Below are 20,435 nucleotides of genomic sequence, written 5' to 3' on the forward strand. Positions count from 1 at the left end.
GGAGGATATAAGGCCTATGTAATAATTGTAAGACGTACCCATGATGTTTGTTTTACCTACTTTTAATATTAATATTCACAATTAAATCCAACAATTATATCTACCAAAAAAAATCCAACAATTATAATTTATAAATGATTTATTTTTATTAAGAAATAGACTATTATCATATGATATATATATTGTAGCTGACTAGCTGGGTACAATAATGCTCACACTAGCCACTTCGACACTATCAATTTCAAGCATACGTACAGCAGGTAGCTAGCAATGAGTTGTGAGAGTTGAAACTCATCGAGTTATAGGTTTGGGCAAAAATGTGCAATAAGTGCAAAGAATCCTATATAAAGTATATCAAGCCAAGTCATGATAACTAGGCACGCCTTATATAGTCAAGTGTCTTGACGAACTGAATAGAATAGAATCCTATACAAATAAAGACAATTCATAAGACTACGCGTTTGCATAATTATGTGAAATTAACCAAAGCGACAACGACCGATCTAAGACAGAAAAGAGAGAGGGAAAAAAGGGAACATGAAGCATGGTAGGAACTGCAAAAGAATGAATGGCTGATGTGTTTCAGTGATACAAAGGTGATTTTTAATTTATCCCTGCAAGGTTGGCTAAAAATACCATGATGAATAAGAATACGTTCCTAAATTCCTAACTTTTAATTTATTACCACCTGAAGCCCTCAAACCACTACAATTACAGAAACACACATTATAACTTATTATCTTTTCATGTTTAGAAATTAGAAGAATTCCAAAATACAACTAAAATATGAGCTCCACTAAAATATGAGCTCCAAAATATCAATTATTTATGAGATTAATTTCTATGCACCGACGGTGTAAATAAGTTTTACACCATCATTTAATCACATCCCTCCATTTTGTTAGCTCACAATTAATTTTGTATTTAATAATATCTAAAATAGAAAATGAAAGGTTGTGATTGAATGATGGTGTAAAACTTTTTACACCGTCAGTGCATAGAAATTAATCTCATTATTTATTAGTGTCATAACAATGAAAAGTAGAAACTAGTAGTATTATTGAAGTGTATATATCTTAAAAGAGAATCAATATTTTTTTTACTGGTTTTAATTCATTTGTACCTCAATTTTCCTTTCATCTCATTTTCATTCATCTTTTCTATTTAATTACTTTTCTCATCAATTCACTTATATTTTTTTATTTCTCTTTCTTTTATTTTTCTCTCTCTTTAAGTGCAGGTGAGATTGAGATGCAAACAAACACTTTCCAGCTTCTTTGGCCTGTCAACTTTTGCTATTATTTGATATCATTGTGCACTCAATATTATTTAAGAGGTTTTCTTGAAGGTGTTTAAGTGTGAATGCCATGCATGATGAGAAATGAGAAAAGTGAGACATAACTTTAAGTTGCATCCCTCTTTTTTTTTCTATCTCATTTTCAATCTCTTTCCATTTTGGTTATCACTAACCATCCATATCTCTCATGTCTCACTCTTCTATTTCCATTTCAGTGTGAGTGTGGCATGGAATTGAGGTGTGTAATGTAAGTATATTTTCTTTTTTCTTGGACTCAGCCATGGGCTTATTTTGGCCACTCAACTCAAAATAAATAAAACTAGTCAAGATTCCCATGGGCTTGCTATCTATTTTATAAGCAATAATTATTTATTCACACCTCAAAATGAGGTGGAATGAGGTGGAGGAAGAGAGAGATAGGAAGAAAAGAAAAAGTAAGAGTGAGAAAGTATAAAATGTGATAGATGATAAGATGAGAGAGATAGAAATAAAAAGATGTGGAAATGAAGTGTATAAAAACAGAGGTGTGTATATATCATTACCCATTTTATAAGTAGTGAGCTTTTTTCAGCCATTGGTTGTTACTAGGTTGAACTAGCCTCAGAAAAATAAAACAAAAAACTTGTTGCCCATTCTCATGTTTTTCATTTGACCAAAAATCAATAATTTCATATTATTCATGGACATAATAGAAAAATGAGTAACCAAAAAAAATAATTTAACTCATGAGCTTAATGAATAGTAAGAAAAAGAATAAAATAGTCCTAGCTACAGGCACATCTTCCAAGAAGACTGCGGCGGCGCGTGTCATTGGCTACTTGAGCATATTTCACATTATTCTCGTGCTTCGTCTTCATCAGATTGATCAACAATGGCGTTGTACGTTTTGTCACGTCGTTTATCATCTGGATCAACCTCCACGACGGCGCTCGCCTTGCGTTTCGTCTCCGCTTCCAGATCCTACTCCTCCTCCTCCTTCCGGGAAGAACGAGATACCTTCGGACCCATCCAAGTTCCCTCCGACAAGTTCGTCTTCCTCCTTTTCCTTCATCTCCTCCTCCTTCTCCTCCCTCTTTCTTCTGACACTGTTCTATCCCTCTTTCATCAGATTATGGGGAGCACAGACTCAGCGATCGTTGCAGAACTTCGACATCGGCGGCCCCCGCGAACGCATGCCGGAGACAATCATTCGCGCCTTTGGCATCTTGAAGAAATGCGCTGCCAAGGTTGGATTTCAGCGTGAATTGCCTGTTCTGAAGTGAATTTCAATTTGAATTTGATTTTCGTTATTCAATTGCAGGTGAACATGGAGTACGGCCTTGATCCCACGATTGCGAAAGCGGTTATGCAAGCGGCGCAAGAAGTTGCTGAGGGAAAGCTCAATGATCATTTTCCGCTTGTTGTGTGGCAAACTGGCAGTGGCACTCAGAGTAACATGAATGCTAATGAGGTTGGTACTTTGTGCTGAACTGAACACTGTTAGTGTTAATCCATTTGATCACTGCAGTGAGTGAGTGAAGTTTTGTATTGAGTTTTTCAGGTTATTGCTAATAGAGCTGCAGAGATTCTTGGCCATAAGCGCGGGGAGAAGCATGTGCACCCCAATGATCATGTCAATAGATCTCAATCTTCAAATGATACTTTCCCAACTGTAAGACTTTTGTATATCTATAGCAATAGCAATAGCAATAGCAAGTTCATCTTCTGAAGTTTCTTGTTAAGTTGGTTCGCTATCTCGGGTAATTTCTTAGCAATTTAAACTTATCATGGGTCAATTTGTTTTTAATCTGTATTTGTTTCCATCTTTTCAGGTAATGCACATTGCAGCTGCTATGGAGATAAACTCAAGAGTGATCCCCAGCTTGAAAACCTTGCATTCGACACTAAACTCAAAGGTTAGGATTCTAATTCGTAAGTTTGATATAGCATGTTGGATAGATACAGTCCCTCTCCTGCTAATTAGGGGTTGGCATGGTTTGGGTTCGATTAAGAAAAACTGAACCAAGCCTTGTTTCTCCAGAAATATGGTTGTAAAAGCTTAGCCAAACTGTTTTTCTTTTGTTGTGTATGTGTGTTATCTTATCTGAACTGAAAAGGAAAAAGAAAAAAAAACTATACCAAACTCTCTCTACTACCATCTTCCATTGCTTGTGATACTATGTCAGTTTCAATTTTTAGCAAATTATTTTTTCTGTAGCTGCCCGAGGGTATAAGAGTGTTGACTTACGATGCTATGGTTGAAGGGATCTATGAATCTCTGATGTCTATAACTGGTTCAGCTAATTGCATTGTTTGTGCATCAGTTAGTAAACCATTTCAAAATACGAAAGTTGGACTAAGTATAAACTAGTTCTAATTGTTAATTTTATTTCAGTCTGATTAATTCAGTTTAGTAGTTCGGTTAAGTTTGTGACTTTTTTTGGTTTGCCCCTATTGCTAAGTCATGTCACATCTTGGTTAGAGGGGAATTTGAGTTATTTACATTATTAAACCTGACGTATTTTTTGCCATGCTTTATTAAAATATGAAGTTTGTGGCAGGTTAATATATGGTTCTGTTTTGCCGTTTATCTTATGGTTCTGGCCATTTAGCAAAACCGATACCAGTATTGTCAACGTAGGGTTCCCTTGGTTGCTTTCTTGCATGATAAGTTTTGAAGTCCTGTTACGAGCCTGCGGTTTTGTCTGGCTCTTTTTCTCAACTTTCTTTTTGGTCTATCATTACGCAATTTGCATTTTCAAATTACTGAAGAGTTATTGTGACAGGGAAACATGTTACAGACCTTTTAACTTTATTGAAACTGTTATTTTTGATGGCCTCTAATGTGGAATTTTAAACTCAAAACACCCATTTTGGTAATTGTTTTTCTTCTGCGAGCATTTATTTCATCAGTATTAACTTTTTTGTTTTTTGTTTTTAATTTTTTTACAGTCAATTGAATTCAAAGATATTGTCAAGATTGGACGCACACATACTCAAGATGCAACGCCGTTGACTCTTGGACAAGAGTTTAGTGGGTATACTACACAAGTAAGCTTGCTTTTGTTTGGCTTATGCAGTTGTGGATTCTGTTTTTCATTCGTATGTTGTAACATCCTGACAGTTGCGGGGAGTGATATCTCATTACTTATTCCTTCATTGGCAGGTGAAGTATGGTATTGATCGAGTGATTTCTACTTTGCCGCACATGTATCAGGTTAGACACTCAAGTGCAAATATTAACAGCTTGTTCATAAGTCTAAACTCACGTGCTTTAGGAGTTCTAACTGAGTAGAGTTGTTGCCTGAGCAGCTTGCCCAGGGTGGTACCGCTGTAGGGACTGGATTGAATACGAAGAAGGGGTATGTATGCTTTCTGAGAGCTAAGTTTTTCTTCTTTCATATTCTTTTTTAACCCATTGGTGTATTGTTTTATTTTTGTATCTTGCTATTTGACGGCTACTCATCATTCCTTTTGGCATTTTATTCCATATAATTTGAGCCTTTCATCAGGCATTTATTTCTTACTATCATACCAAAAAGTAATGGACATTGCATGGACAGATGTGCATACAAATTTTCCATCACTATCCTTTGATTTATTATGCAATTGTTGACAAATATGATGATATTGCACTAAAGATCTTATGGATATGGTATAGGTTTATTTGATTATAGAAATGAATACCCAAGGCCTGCCGCTTTAAATTGAAGAAAACACTTGTGGTTTAACTTTTGATGAAATAAATTTGATTCTAAGTGATAAATTTTTGGTTGATATTTAGGTTTGATGTTAAGATAGCAAATGCAGTAGCTGACGAAACACATCTGCCTTTTGTGACCGCAGAAAATAAGTTCGAGGCCTTGGTTTGTTACTGAAACTCATTTATTTTCCGTGTCTTTAATTTTTCATATGCTACTTTCATTATACTAGTTTCTTCCATGAATCTTGCATCAGCTTGCAGCGTGCTCATGGATGTGTTCTTCTTTTACAGGCTGCCCATGATGCTTTTGTTGAAACTAGTGGAGCCCTCAATACCGTTGCAACTTCTTTAATGAAGGTTGCTAATGATATACGGTTATTAGGAAGGTATACTGCTAGTTATATGACAGCGACTTATAAATTGCTCTCTTTTAATAGAAAATTATTATTTCATGGCTTTTCTTAATGATTTCCTATTATAGTGGTCCCCGTTGTGGTCTTGGTGAACTCATTCTACCTGAAAACGAACCAGGGAGCAGTATTATGCCTGTAAGATCATCATGCTAAGTGAATATATATTTGTTATAACCAGTTTCATTGTTACTTGCTTTAGTTTATTATTTTACTTGTCTCGCATCTGAGATTTGGCTCTGCCACAACCTTATTCTGTTTCAGGGGAAGGTTAATCCTACCCAGTGCGAGGCTTTGACAATGGTCTGTGCACAGGTAGACATCTTTCGCTTCATTTTGTTAAAATACTTCGATATTATGACTTATGGAGTACTGATTGGCAAACTGTTTCTATAACTTGTAATAAGGTCACGCACTTTGAATTTTATGGTGACTGGCTGTTTCTGAATTTGTATTATGATTCACGTCTTTCAGGTCATGGGAAACCATGTTGCAATCACAGTGGGTGGATCAAATGGTCATTTTGAGCTCAATGTGTTCAAGCCAATGATGGCCAGTTGTCTTCTGCATGTATGTCTTGCTATGTTATTTCTAATTTATAAATCACACAAATGTGGAGCTTCTGGCTAGCTTTTTATTTGGTTCAAAGATATCAGATAAGCTGAAAGCTCAGTTTGACTACTTTAGCTCTTCGGATAATATTATCGATAGGAAGTTAAATCCTTTTTTGTTAACCATTATTCGTACTTTTGAACTGGTCCAAGCACGCTGGTCATAGAAACAGAGAGTGTTGATGCAGCACTAAGCTTGGTGCATAGGAGCACTAAAAATAAAATTCTGTACTTTTCCTGTCAGTTTGGCGTAAAAAATAATAATTCTACAGGTCAGATGGACTTGGCTGAAAAGTTAGAAACTCTGCACTATGTCAGTAGAGTAGGATATTGGGATGAAAAATACTTTAGACACACTGTTCTTTTGTTTCTTTTAGGCTGCTTATGTATATCTTTGTGATAACGTATATGTCCCAAAAGAAGATAAAGGCTGGGGTGTGTGCACAACATGTTGACTTTTAATCTTGTTGATTCTATATTTATTGAATATGGAAAAATATATACATTACCTAAACGATGTACTAAATGCGAAATCCTTATTTGACTATGATAGTCACTGAGACTGCTTGGAGATGCATCCGCTTCCTTCGAAAAGAATTGTGTAAGAGGAATTCAAGCTAATAGGGAAAGAATTTCAAAATTACTGCATGAGGTGAGTTGATTACTTATTTGAAACATATCTCACATGATGCCAAATGTTAGATCCCTAACCTAATATACTCTGTTGTTTCATTTTGCATTCACCTTGCAGTCACTAATGCTTGTCACATCGTTGAACCCAGTAAGTTTCCGTCTGTCTAATTTTGCCACTCCTTAAATTTCCCATTCTTTTGAACCTGACATTAGTTTGTTCGTTCCAGAAAATCGGTTATGACAATGCAGCAGCAGTTGCCAAGAAAGCCCACAAAGAAGGGACTACTCTCAAGGTGATAATGCCTTCTTTATCTTGTTTTTCTGTTTGTATGTCTTGCATATGTTGTCCTCTCTCGTGTTAGAAGTATGATATAAACTATTCATGTGTCTTCAAAGTTTAAACCAAAAACTTAAAATTTTGGTTGGGATAATTAGTTCATGACTTGTATCAAACCCAGTGGTCAATAGTTCGATTATTATTGCCTCGCATTATTCTAATAGAGTTGAAACTTAGCACAAGATGACCGAGTCTGTGCATTGTTAACCTTCAAGCTCATTAGGCTTTTGCATGAGGGGGATGTGTGTTGTCTTCATCCCACAACTTTAGATTTTAGGATAGTTGTTCATGAAATCCGGAAAAAAATGATAGACTTGGACCCCATATTACTAAGGTTGTAGGGAATCAAATCCCATGTAGTTAGTTATAACTAACTAATTCAGTGGGCCAGTGTGTGTATCTATAACTAGACTGGTCGGCTTAGGGTAAGCATACTCAGTTGTAACAGTTTTGGGAAAGGACTGGCCTCTCGAAAGCCATTCCCATTTTCTGTGATTTTAGTTTCTGCCTTACTCTGTAATTCTCTTCTCCACATGTGAAGCAAGGGTATTCCAGTGTGATTCTCTTCTCCATAAGTTGCAGAATCCTTTCAACTTGCATTGGTTTATCTGTCATTGATATTTGATAGTGAACGTTTATATTAATAAATTAATATCTATTTAAGGATTTCCATGTGCTGTTCCTGAACTTCCAATAAAAGTAGTCTGAAATATCGAAATTGAAATGATTGTGTAGGAAGCTGCATTGAAGCTTGGAGTACTGAGCTCTGAAGATTTCGACAATCTTGTGGTGCCTGAAAAAATGATTGGCCCATCTGAGATCTGATTGACTAGCATGTGATGCTTAGTTCCTATTAATTCTTGGTTCATCCATCAGCTGCATTGAATTAGTATTTTTGAAGCGTGCCCTTTGATTAGATTGAGCAATGGCAATCCGAATAACCAATAATTTTGACTACCTCAATTGATATTTTGAGGGAAGAGCTCCTGCAATTTGTAACGAGACACTAAATTTACTGACCCAAAATCCCAAATAAGCGGAAAAGTTTTTGTTTATTACTTTATACTTCTCACTACTTTAAGAGTTTTTTTTTTGTTTCTATTTATCTACCACTTGTTTTTTTTATTTTAAGAGAGCGTTAATTAAATTTTATTAATAGAATTTAATGGTATATAATGCACCGTCACACAGACATTCAATGATAGGTTGTCAAGTCAGAAAATAAGCTTTTAATTTAATTAAAATAAAAATGATCATAAATGCATTTAAATACGTGTCATTCAGTTATTAGACGTTTGTGAAAAAAAATTTAACACTAGCAGTGCACAATCATTAAACTCTATTAGGAAGTTAGGAGTAATTTTAGAATAACAAAACATTAATATTATTTCTTAACACATGTTAAAATCTTAACAAGTGAGATATATATAACAACAGAATGCGTAATTCCTAGTTGTTGCCTAGTTCTTTCAACTATGAATTTGTGTCAGAGGTGAGGGAAAGGAGAGGTAGAAAGGGGAGTGTCTTTTTTCTCACCATAGGTGGACCTAGAATAATCTTGCTCACAATGTGTTGCTGACTTGCTGCCACTGGCCAAACTTTAACAACGCCAGAAATTGATATTGTGAACTCCATTTTTACCCAAAGTTGTCCTAATGCCCGCCTTATACTTTATCTGTCCCTATTTATAAGTCACGTCTACTTATTTACTAGATTTAAAACTTGTGCAACGCACGGGTGTTTTTACAATTTTATCAACATTATATAAAATTTATTATAGTTTAAATAAAAATATTAAATGTATATTAAATATTTTTTACTTATAAATTATAATAAAATAAAAATAATTGTGTTAAAACATTTCATTGTGAGTATTAGAGTTTTCTTTGTGTAAATAATTAATACTATTCAAATTTAATAATTAGCATTGAAATAATTTTAACAATTTAAAAATGTATTTATTTAGACGTACAATAAATTATAAAGTGCATTTCAAATATTTTAAATCAAGTAAAAGTTTTAATATATTTATTGCAAATGAAATTCTTTAATGTATTTTAATGTAGAGGTAGGAATTATTTGATGTATTTAATGTAAAACACTCAAGTGTCCTTTATTTATTTATTTATATATATATATAAAAGAAAAATTGTTGGGAAAAGAGCATTATAGTAATCAACTATGTCACCACTCACTACTAAGTAAAAGCACCTTTTTCGGCAATAAATACCTTCTTTAACGGTAATTAAAATAGTCGTCGTATATTTTACCTGCAACCACATTTCGGCTGGTGTAATGGGGTCGATAAAAGGTTTTCCAACGATTTTACAAGTCGCCAACAAACCTTTAGGAACAATAATTCATAACCAATGATAGCATAATTTTAAAACAAAAATGAAAATGAACCGAAAAAAAATTACTATTTTATATTATATCTTATGAAATAATGTAATTGCATTTATTATATTCTTCAATAGAGTTTACTATTTCTTTCGTTACATAACGCTTATGCAGGAATACGTGCAACACAATCTGTGAAAACTTTCTTACTTCTTTGTGAAATAAGAATCCTTTTGGTCATGATCTTTGGTGACATCAAAAGAAAATTGGTCAAGTCTTCATGGCAACGTGGTCCCATGTCATTCACGAGATCTAAACAGCAAGAAACACTAACAGTTTGATTACCATAAAAAACACTATTGAAAATCTGATGACCACACGTCTGGTTTATTTTTCCTGCACAATTTTTTATGTACTTTACGTAGGATGACAATGGCCCTGGTGCATAGTCGATTTCAGCTGAAAGCCCTGTTTGGACTACCAAAGCAAAACTTGTCATGAAAATCACCAATAAACTAAAAGTGTGGAATGAGGCCATGACTCAAAGTTTAAAGATTAACTATTGGTGATAACAAAAAAACTTTGCTTCTGATTTTTTTAGTGGTAAGCTACATTATATTTATATATTGGTAATATTAAACATTTGTAGTTACAACTTTTTAAAAACCGTAAAGTAATTAAAAACATATATATCATGGTAAAAGTTTCGATTAGACCATGGTTCAATTGAAATAACTATTATGTTTAATTATGATTATAAGTTTCTAATTAAATTATACTTCAGCTTTTTTAATGTATATGGAGTTACAATAGCTACAAATTTTTGTGTAATAAAAAAATAAACATGAAATTAAGTTATTTGTAATGTACATTTGAATGGAATTAAAGAATGTTTCATATAAGTTATAAATGAATTTCTTTATTATTGAAATCATTAATTGATAACTAAAGTAATTTGAGCCGCTATATTCTTTCTAAAATGAGTTGATTGTAATGTGAAATTAAATTAAATTCTTTTCAAATAGAAATGAGCTTTTCTATTTGTTACGTTTAATATATTCACGAAATGTAAGAATTGATTTTCAGCCAACCATATCACTTTGTTCGACACATAAAATTTGTTTGTTAGAATTCAAAGTATGAGTGGTTATTAATTAGGAAGTTATATATATATATATATATATATATATATATATATATATATATATATATATTTGTTTGTTTCGTCTTTTACTAAATACTAGATATAATACCCGTGTTTATTTACAATATTTTTTAACATTATATAAAAATTATTATACTTTAAAGGAATATTAAAACTAATTTTTAATTATAAGTATTATAAAAATCTTGAGACAATTTATAGTTTTCTTTGTGTAAAAAAATACATACTCAAATTTAATAATTTATTTTAATAATTTGCATTGAATTAGTTTTTTTTTTTTTGGAAAAACCAAATCAATATATTAATAATAGAGCACCAAGCCTGGAATACAAAAGATAGAAAAAAACAGTAAGGATACATACGAACAAGAAATAGAAGTTAAAACAATAACAAAAAGAAAGGAAAAGAAAGCAACAAGAGTAGCAGAACAACAAAGCTAGGCACTAAACAGCAACACAAGGAGGGTAAAGGCAAGCACAAAACAGCCTTCAACCAGCAGTAGAATTATCAAAACACACCCAGAGAAAATCTGCCCTGTTACAACCATCTTTGGAAGCTTATCGGCCTTTTCGTTCCCTTCCTGAAAGATGTGTTGAATACCACACAACATTGAGTTAGTTTTAATAATTTAATAATTCATTTATTTTTTTATATGAAAAATAATTATGTAAGTTTGAAATGTTTTATATGAAATAATAAATTTTTAATATTATCAAATAAGTTATAGTAATAACATAATTTGTGTGTTTTTCTCAAAAAGAAAATTTATTTTAAATTTTAAATTATAATAAATTGTTTTTTTTTGTTACATCGGAAAACTAACAACAACAAAAGAAAACTAAGGAATAGCCAAACGATCTCTCAAAATTATAATAAATTGTAGCTTTAATAGCTCTTTTAAAAAAATAAATAACGTAAATTTTTATGTTTTAAATTTAAATTTATTCACTTTTTTTGTAATTAGTTTCCTCCTTCTCAAGTCATTTTCACTAATATATAATAGATCAAAAAATATAAGTTTTTTTTCATATAATACACAAATACCTTTTTGCGAAAATTTTAATTTTAAATTTATTTTTTCTAAATTATTTATTAATAATTTAGATTTTATTAATAATTTTAATTCTTGATATTTGTTCATATATAAAAGCATTACCTAGTTTCATTTTATGAGTGCCTAATTTTTTTATATAGGCAAATTTGGTTTTTTATCATGTAGGATAGTGAGTAAGTAATATGGAAAATGAAAAGTCATGAGTTTGAATTTTTTTTTTCAATGAGATAAATAAGGGTCTTCATTTCTACTATTGTATTTAATGATATGGTTCAAGTCTCCTTTACATATGTATAAAGATATGATTAAGAAAAATACGTAAACATAATAATCTATGAAAAAAAAAATTATTATCCTTATTTGCATATTTAATTAAATTTTTTTTGATAATTGTAAGTGTCGTTTGGCTCATCATTAATCAATCTATTCTTTTGACGGCAAAATAAATAGCAAAGGCATTACAACACAACACTAAAAACACACTATAAATCAAGCTTGTTTGCTCATACATTAAACAACCGAATTGAAAGTTCCACTGGTAAAGCTTAACCAAAAAAAATCAACAAGTAAAATAATCGGATATATAAACATACATGATAGTAAAATTCCAACTCCAACACTTTTTATAGCTTGTAGAGAAACTCCAGCATTATAGTGTGTGCTACCATTTTTCTTGTTAGCATAAACCGTCAAGGCCTTCTTTAAGAGTTCTTTTGCAAAATTGCAGCTACTAGACTCTGCTCTCTGAATCAGTGAATCCCATAGGTAGCATCAGTCGGTAGCCCTAGTAATGGGTGGTACCGTGGTAGACTGGTAGTGGAGAAGATGTCAGGTGCTACGAGGGAGAAGGTAGAAGAAGAAAAGATACCCAAACAGAGATAATCCCCCCCCCCCCACCCCAATCTTTACAATCAGAGTGAAGTTTTTGGAGCTCATTGTTATGACGTTGGAGCTCAAAAATCTTACAATTGAGTTTAAGTTTTTAGATTAGTGAAAGTGTGTTGAAGGGTGAGAGTAAAGGAAATTAATAGAGGAAAAAGAGGTCTGATCATGCCCCAATCAACCAATCAGGTGAAAGAGGCCTAGATTATAGCGTGTATAAACACACCAAATCTAGGACATAACACATCAAGTTATTTGCAATGATCTACTCTATGTATATATCCATTTGATCCAGTATTCCAGTACCCAACAGCTGTGATGAAACTAAACTCTATTTTTTAGATAAACCCAAAACCCATGCTTGAGTATGCTTCATATCATCTCTAATTCTCCTTAAGGTGCAATTGTTCCTACGGAGAACACCAAACTAGTGCTCCTGGACAATAATACGTTGAAAGATGAAAATTTGACTCTTCGTGTACTTAGGTTAGGAAATCCATTAATTTTAGGTCTATTTTCAAGGGCAGATAATTTCTATATGCACAAAACAGTTAATCTGATAGCACAAAGGGTAGGTAGCAGTTGATAATTTAGGCAAGAGACCATGAATAGTGGGGAATATATAAGAATTAGATATTTAGATGTGACAGTACTCTTTCAAGAGTAAAGTACACAAAATTAGATGTGGCAGTAGTCTTTCAAGAGTAGAACTTCACAAGGGTGTTCGTGAGCATGCAGACAAGTTCTGCGAGAAATCCCTCATCTTAATGAAACCTCACCAGAAACTCAATATATATTACTGTCAGGATATTGCACATTAGGCATTTGCATCTCGTAAAATTTTATGGAGGAATTATTATGGGTTTTGCAGGGATGATTCAGAATTTAGACAAGAAACTTCATAGCTGAAATAAAAATAGCAAGTATTTCACAAAAACAGGTATAGCAAAATTACCAGGTATAGCAAAAACAAATTGCCAACATACAAGTTGTACATGTACAACTTAACATAAAGTTCAAAATTAAACTAACACGGTCTAAATCAAAAACTTTGTCAAAACTACATAAGCCCAGTAACTCAGGGTGCCAGCCTCATAAAAGATTCTACACCTTCAAATCTCCGGATGTGACTTACTTCTTGGATTTCTTAGTTGCTCTGCACAAAAAGATATTTATTTAGACCACAACATAGTGAAAATTTTAAACAAAAATGTGAAAAGTAAACCCAAATGTTACTCACTGGGCTGGCTGGGCTGCTGTTGCAGCTGGGGCAGCCGGTGCAGCCTTCTCTCCAGGACCCTACAAATTTTACAGAGGAAGGGTCAAATTCCTCAATCCAGACATAAGTTACAATTCTTCTTAGGGTTGTAAATTGCCAGGTGCAATTAAGAAAATGCAACAAAACCACTATATCAACATGTATATATTCTCAAAACATCCCCAAACTTACTTGGGCAAGGCGCTCTTCTCTCCTAGCATTTTTCCTTTCCCTGCTAGCCTTGTTCTTTGCTCTCTTAGCCTCAAACTGGTCAGATAAAGTCTTTTCTCTTGCCTTCTCAGCCTTGGACTTGTGAATACTCTCCATAAGGACTCTCTTGTTCTTAAACACATTACCCTTCACCTTCATGTACATATCATGGTACATGTGCCTGTCAATCTTCTTTGCCTCCCTGTACTTGCGAAGCAAACGCCTGAGGACACGCATCCTCCGCATCCAAAGGATCTTGGTGGGAAGCCTTGCCTCTCTGGTACCCTTGCGCTTACCTATTAAATGTAAGCAAAAATTATAGTCATCATATCATCATCTCCCACAACAACCACATCACAATACATGCCCTGACCATAAAGCAATATTTTGTGAACATTTTAGACTCCATAACAACTTGAGCAGTATTACAGTGGACTACTGTCTATTCCCATTGAAGTTACAGCTATCAAACCATCATTTCCCACAACAACCACAGCACAATACATGCCATGACAACATAAGCAATATTCTTCTGGACACATTTTTGACTTCTTAACAACCTGTGCAGCCTATACTATCTTCCATAATAATTACACTGGACTTTCCCATTAAAAGTGGACTTAGAAGAGTGACATAAATTCTTCGATGAGTAGTGAAAATAGAAAAAGCTAGCATAAAAGCATCAGCTTAGGAGCTAAGAGTTGTTTATGCAAACATCAAACAACTGCATATTCATCTCATACGAATATCCTTATAGGGTAAAAAATAGTCAAGTACCGTATCCAGAGTGACGTCCCTTCCTCTTAGCCTCCTTCATCCTCCTAGCTCGAGAGCGAGAGTGAATCTTAGTTGGCTTCCTGATAATGAAGCCATCCTTAACTAACTTCCTAATGTTCTGGCCTGCAAACCAAAATCCACAAAGCTAAGCAGTGCAATTGCAAAAAATCATATAAAGTGAACATGACTAGCCTTCTACCACAGTATGAGCAAAAATCATCAAATGATTCAACAGCAAATTCAGATATCACAAATAACCCAGAAATGATGAAAATTCAATCATTATTTACAGCATAATACAAAATCAGACCACAACCCCAAAAAACAATCATCAATCCTCGATCTAATGAAAAACCTTAAACATAGCTTAGAAACCAGAAATGAAACAAACATGTTTTTGCTAGAAAAAACATTTCATGATCTATCGAATACTATGAGCTCATGAATCAAACGGTTGCAAACATGTTGAACAGTAAAAATGAACATAGAGAGAGGGAGAGTGTTGAGTGCTTACGAGAATTGGCCATGGAGATTTCATTGACCTCATTAGGGTCAAGCCAGACCTTGCCCCTACCACACTTGAGAACGCTGGCGGAGAGCCGCTTCTGAAGCTTCAACGACACCATCGTTCTCCCTTACCTTACCTTCACTCCCTCCGGTTCGATACGCGTTCACTGGAACTTGGCGGCACCTTATATATCTCCCACTCAACAAACCCTAGGTTTTGTTTCTGTGTTTTTTTTTGTGTGCTTGCAGCCCAAGATAATTTGACTGTCTTGCTGGGCCTTTGGCTGCCTGGCCTACTTGTAAAGCCCAAAAAAACATTTTGATATATTAACATCTTTTGCTTTTTAACAAAAACAAAATAAGCTTTTGCTTTATGCATCAAACTATTAGATAAAAAATCGAAACAATAAACATCAATTGTTTTGAATACACTGGATTAAATGTTTAAGGAATCTACCTATTTATAGGTTGTGTTGAACAGTGTAGATCATAATTTGATATTTTCCAGTCTCATATAATTGCTTCATGATTGATGACAAATTTTTACCACGAGTCCACGATTCTTTTCTACAACGAAATTTTTTACAATGACCCTTTTCACAACGTATAGTTTAACAACGACTCTTTTCAAAATAGATATTTTTACATCAACAAATTTTACATTAGAGTAATAGGATGACAATATTGATATAGTATTAGAATAGTAAGATTACAATATTAATTTAGTACATTCGAATAATAGGATTACAATATTGATCTGGAACACAATGAAAATTTAGAATGATGACATTACAATGTTGATCAGTAAAAAAATTGTGTGAAAAAATTACAATGTATGTGTTATCTATAGTGTAAAAATAAACATTTTTTAAATTTATTTTGGTGCCAAAACATCCTTTAAAATTGAAAAAAATGGCCTCAATCTACCCATAAAAAAAGGCGAGGAAAAGTTCAAAATAGCTGAAAAAATATATACTTTTTGAGACTAAAAACAACGGTAAAAAACTCGACCATCATAACCGATCATTTTGAGCCTAAACAGTCTCGAAATCAGCTGAGCGAGTCGTAAGTCTATCTCTCGTTTAAAAGGACGACTTGTTGATCAAGTCATAATTCACCAACTCTATCTTCAATCTTCCTAAAATCTAACTCTCCCTTTTCTTTTCACTCTCTTCATCCTAAGACACACAAAAATCGTAGGAAAAGGGCGACGGTGGCTCACCCTCCCTTTTCTTTTAATTCTCTTCATCCTAATACACACAAAAACCCTAGGAAAGGAGCGGCGGTGCCTCACTCTCCCTCTCTGCAGTTGCCCCTTTCAGCCTCAGCCACCACCCTTTCCGCCTCTTTTCTCATTGTTTTTGCCTTCTTTTCATTGTTCCGGCCTTCCTCACCTCAAAGACTCTCCCTTTCTATCTTTTCCACTCATTCTCAACTTTCTCTCACATATCAGAGGTTCATAGCCTTCACTTAACGGTGGCCATAGCATGAGATCAGAGGTTCCAGCCAGATCAAATCATATTGTTGGCGAGCGATTCAAAGTATATCATAGCGCACAACCACCGGATCAGAGCTTCCAGCCTCTCGTGTCCTGATGTCTCCTTTTGTTTCACAGGAGAATTTGTAGGATGATAAATAGTTTGTTCATGATATCCCACAGTTGACAGTATGAGCTAATCGTCTCGAAACTCATCAAAGACCACATTAAATGATAGGTCTCTCCTAGTAAATCATTTTTCATAGCACCGTCCAAAAAATCACACTCTAAGCTAGGTGTTTAAAGAGTCATAGAGTGCAGATCCTAGGAATCAAACTTTCAACCTATGAGTGTTATATTTATTTATAATTCTCTTTTGTTATGTGGATTAACATTATCAATTAATTATAATATATTTTGTTTGGTTGTTAATATGTATTATTGTAACATCCCGATTCGGCGACTGACCTCACAGTCACATAAACAACACGAGTTTTTTCGGTGTACTTTGTCCTCACTCGCGCACTTCTTGGGAAAACTTCCCAGGAGGTCACCCATCATAATATTGTTGCAAGGCAAGCACACTTAACCTTGAAGTTTTTATGAGTTGGGCTCCCGAAAAGAAGATGCATCTTGTTGTTATGAGTAGTACCAATCAAATCTTTTATGCACTCCTCAACTGCATAGTCTCATACATATACAATTTCAGAATACCTCTTGTTCGGGAGCGAGATCGGCTCATTCATGTGTCCCTCCGCCTAGAAGCCTGCCAAGAACCGCTCCTTGTCAGTGTCTCACTGCACCGACGATTACTCCCCGCCCTCGTAGGCCCCGAGTGTCACAATTATGTTCATGAAAATCCTCATCCGAAGTTAGAGACTTCATTGCTTAAGGACTTTGTAGGAGTGCCTTAGTTTTCTTGCTTTCTTATGTGAATTATTAATTTAATTATTTTACATGTATTATGATGGATGATAAGTTAGACTTTTATTATTAACTAGACTATGATGGGTTGAACCAGTTAACCATGCTTAGTGAGAAGACTCTGGTCTCATCCGATGATATATAAATTGTTTTCATATTAGACAGTTTACCTGGACTACCATCCGATAGAGAGCAGTTTCACCCTTATTCCGTCGAATTAAGAGGTGAACCAAAATCATGAGTTCCTCAATACTTCCAGGTGCATAATTCTTTTTAGGGTTAAGCGTTATATTGGTCCCTGTCTTTGTCTCGCCGTCTGATCTAAGTCCATCGCCGGAAAATTTATTGCATTTGGTCCTCATCTTTGAAATATTTTTAGGGCAGATCCTCGCCGGAGGGCGGAGCTCCGGCGAGTGCTTAAATGGCATGATGACTGTGTTAATAATGCCTACGTGGAATTAAAAAAAATAAAAAATAAATAACACATCATAATATTAAATTAAATTTTCTTATTATAACCCTAATCTAATCAACTAAATTAAATCCCCCCAAACTTATCCCAATTTACCCCATCGCTGAGTTTCAAACCCAGAATCAAAATCTTATTCAAAACCTTGTTCTTTACAATCTTCTACTTCGTTCTATGAAACCCATAAATTTCCACCATGGTTCTCCAATTTTCCCTTTTTCCCCAATCAATTTCTCAACTTCACCACCAGAATTCTCCAACTCTTCTCCACCATGCTGTTGCTTAACAACCTTCACCCAAACTCCGCTCAACAACAACAATCCTCATTTCCAATCACCAATTTAAATCCCTCAAACCCAAATTTCCTGTATCAGATTTCCAATTTCTCACAGGTTCTCAACAAAGCAACCACCACCATCACCCATGAACCGGAGAAGAAGGTAATGGACCACCACCGACTACAGGAATTGGAAAAAATAGCTTCTGGAGGACAGTAATGATGAAGAAGGTGATTCGGTTTCTGTAATCACAAATTCTGAATGGTCTGATACCACCTCCTCTGGCACTCAGTAGGATGCTGCAACCTCACCCTACCCCCAAACCTCACCCTCACCTGCACCCCCTCAACCCCAACACCCAAAAATAAGCCAAATCAAAACACCCACAAATACTCAAAGATCAAAAACTTAGGAAGCTACTAAAACCTTCACCAAATCATCCATCATGCACTCGAAATCCACTCAATATTCTCCATCGCCAGACAAGATGTTAAGGGGGAATAGACTTCAGACAGAATCAGCAGCAACAACAACAATCATGGCATTTGTTCTGCTTTGCAGTGCCCATATTTGAACCTAATACTCATAACCCCCACCCACCTCACCGAGATCTAAAACAAGGTTAGGGTTTGCGTTGAAGATGGCGAAGGAATCGTCCTCAGTCGCACCCAGCCGTCGCACTCTAAAACCCGTGCTATCTCGCTCTCATTTTCTTCCTTCATCCTCCGTCGCACTCAGATCCAGATCTTCCTTCGAGTTCCGGTTGCAGGGGGTTGGGCCGTTGGGGTTTTGGTAGGGGTGGGCATTGGCTAGTGGTTGGTGGTGATGAGGAAGAAGCTGAAGTCGAAGGAGGAGGTGATGAGGAAGAAGCTGGATGGTTGGTTCAGATTTAGGGATTTTGGGAGTTGATTTTGATTTTTGGGTTTATTTTGATTAGGGAGATTATTTTCAGATTAAGGGAATTGTTAATTTAATTTTCTTAATCAAATTAATTTTTCTGATGTGTTATATTTTTTTATTTTTTATTTAATTCCACGTAGGCATTATTAACACAGTCATCATGCCATTTAAGCACTCGTTGGAGCTCCGCCCTCCGGCGAGGATCTGCCCCAAAAATATTTCAAAGATGAGGACCAAATGCAATAAATTTTCCGGCGAGGGACTTAGATCAGACGGCGAGACAAAGACAGAGACCAATATAACGCTTAACCCTTCTTTTTACACTATTAAATTACTATTAAATTACAACATGTTATAATATGTATACATGTCTATATAATCTATTGTTTATTTGAGTCAATCAAATTTATCAAAACAATTATTTTTTACCACTGCAAGACGGTCCGACCAAGTGACACTCGTTAGGTGGTATAAAATATAGATCATTACTCTTGTCCTAAAACAATCACGGGTTTTGACGTTATGTACTAGGATACATTCCAATCCCACCGCGTAAAACACCGATATCACAGTAGTACTACAACTAAGCAAGCATGAGTACAAAGTTTGTTCAACTCAAAATCCATATGCGCCCACTGTGTGCCGCGTCGGTTGTTTTGCTCATCTTCTAGAATTGAACACAAAACGTGCTTCATACTTGAAAACCAGAGCCAAAACCAGCTGCGCAGTACACTGGTTTCTTCTCACACTTCCCATTACGCTTCCGGCCACCCATCACCATCATGCATTCAATCATCCCAAGAACTACTTCGTTATCCACTTTAATATACCAACATATTCTCAAAAAAACAATATTTAACTTTTTAAATTAATAATAACGTCCTTGACCCCGTTTCATCATCTTATGAATAACTTCCTTAACAACTACACAAAGGGTTACATTATTTCATCTAAACCCTAATTTGATTTTTGACATTTGCAACAACTGGTTTGAGGCTTTGCTACATGAATTTCATCAAGTAAAAATTTAGTCAAATTGAAAATAAGAAAATTCTTAGGCTTGCTACATAGAATTTCATCAAGTAAAAATTTGGTCAAATTATAAATTAAGGAAATCCTAGATCCAATACTAAAATAAAAGTAGCCACCGCCACCACTCTTGCTGTATTCTGCAAATTAGAAATGACATAATTTAACGTATATTTGAATACACGATAAAAAACC

General features: G+C 34.6%; 2 protein-coding genes across 2 annotated transcripts; one reads left to right on the top strand and one right to left on the bottom strand.

The window, feature by feature from the left end:
* Positions 1 to 2,026: 2,026 nt before the first annotated feature.
* Positions 2,027 to 8,028, top strand: LOC130716949 (fumarate hydratase 1, mitochondrial). The gene is made up of 17 exons (XM_057567011.1): positions 2,027 to 2,323; positions 2,406 to 2,523; positions 2,598 to 2,747; positions 2,838 to 2,948; positions 3,109 to 3,192; positions 4,229 to 4,327; positions 4,443 to 4,493; positions 4,589 to 4,638; positions 5,061 to 5,142; positions 5,271 to 5,365; positions 5,461 to 5,527; positions 5,654 to 5,704; positions 5,864 to 5,959; positions 6,554 to 6,652; positions 6,752 to 6,781; positions 6,861 to 6,926; positions 7,706 to 8,028. Exons 1-17 carry the CDS (start codon positions 2,169 to 2,171, stop codon positions 7,793 to 7,795), a joined length of 1,494 nt encoding a protein of 497 aa, XP_057422994.1. The 5' UTR covers positions 2,027 to 2,168; the 3' UTR covers positions 7,796 to 8,028.
* A 5,267-nt stretch (positions 8,029 to 13,295) lies between these two features.
* On the bottom strand, positions 13,296 to 15,332 carry LOC130716950 (60S ribosomal protein L19-1). Its single transcript, XM_057567013.1, has 5 exons — positions 15,171 to 15,332; positions 14,657 to 14,779; positions 13,862 to 14,175; positions 13,652 to 13,710; positions 13,296 to 13,567 (listed from the first exon to the last, which is right to left on the bottom strand). Exons 1-5 carry the CDS (start codon positions 15,280 to 15,282, stop codon positions 13,543 to 13,545), a joined length of 633 nt encoding a protein of 210 aa, XP_057422996.1. The 5' UTR covers positions 15,283 to 15,332; the 3' UTR covers positions 13,296 to 13,542.
* Positions 15,333 to 20,435: the final 5,103 nt, after the last annotated feature.

This window comes from Lotus japonicus, chromosome 5, assembly GCF_012489685.1.
Source record: "Lotus japonicus ecotype B-129 chromosome 5, LjGifu_v1.2".
Lineage (NCBI taxonomy): Eukaryota > Viridiplantae > Streptophyta > Magnoliopsida > Fabales > Fabaceae > Lotus > Lotus japonicus.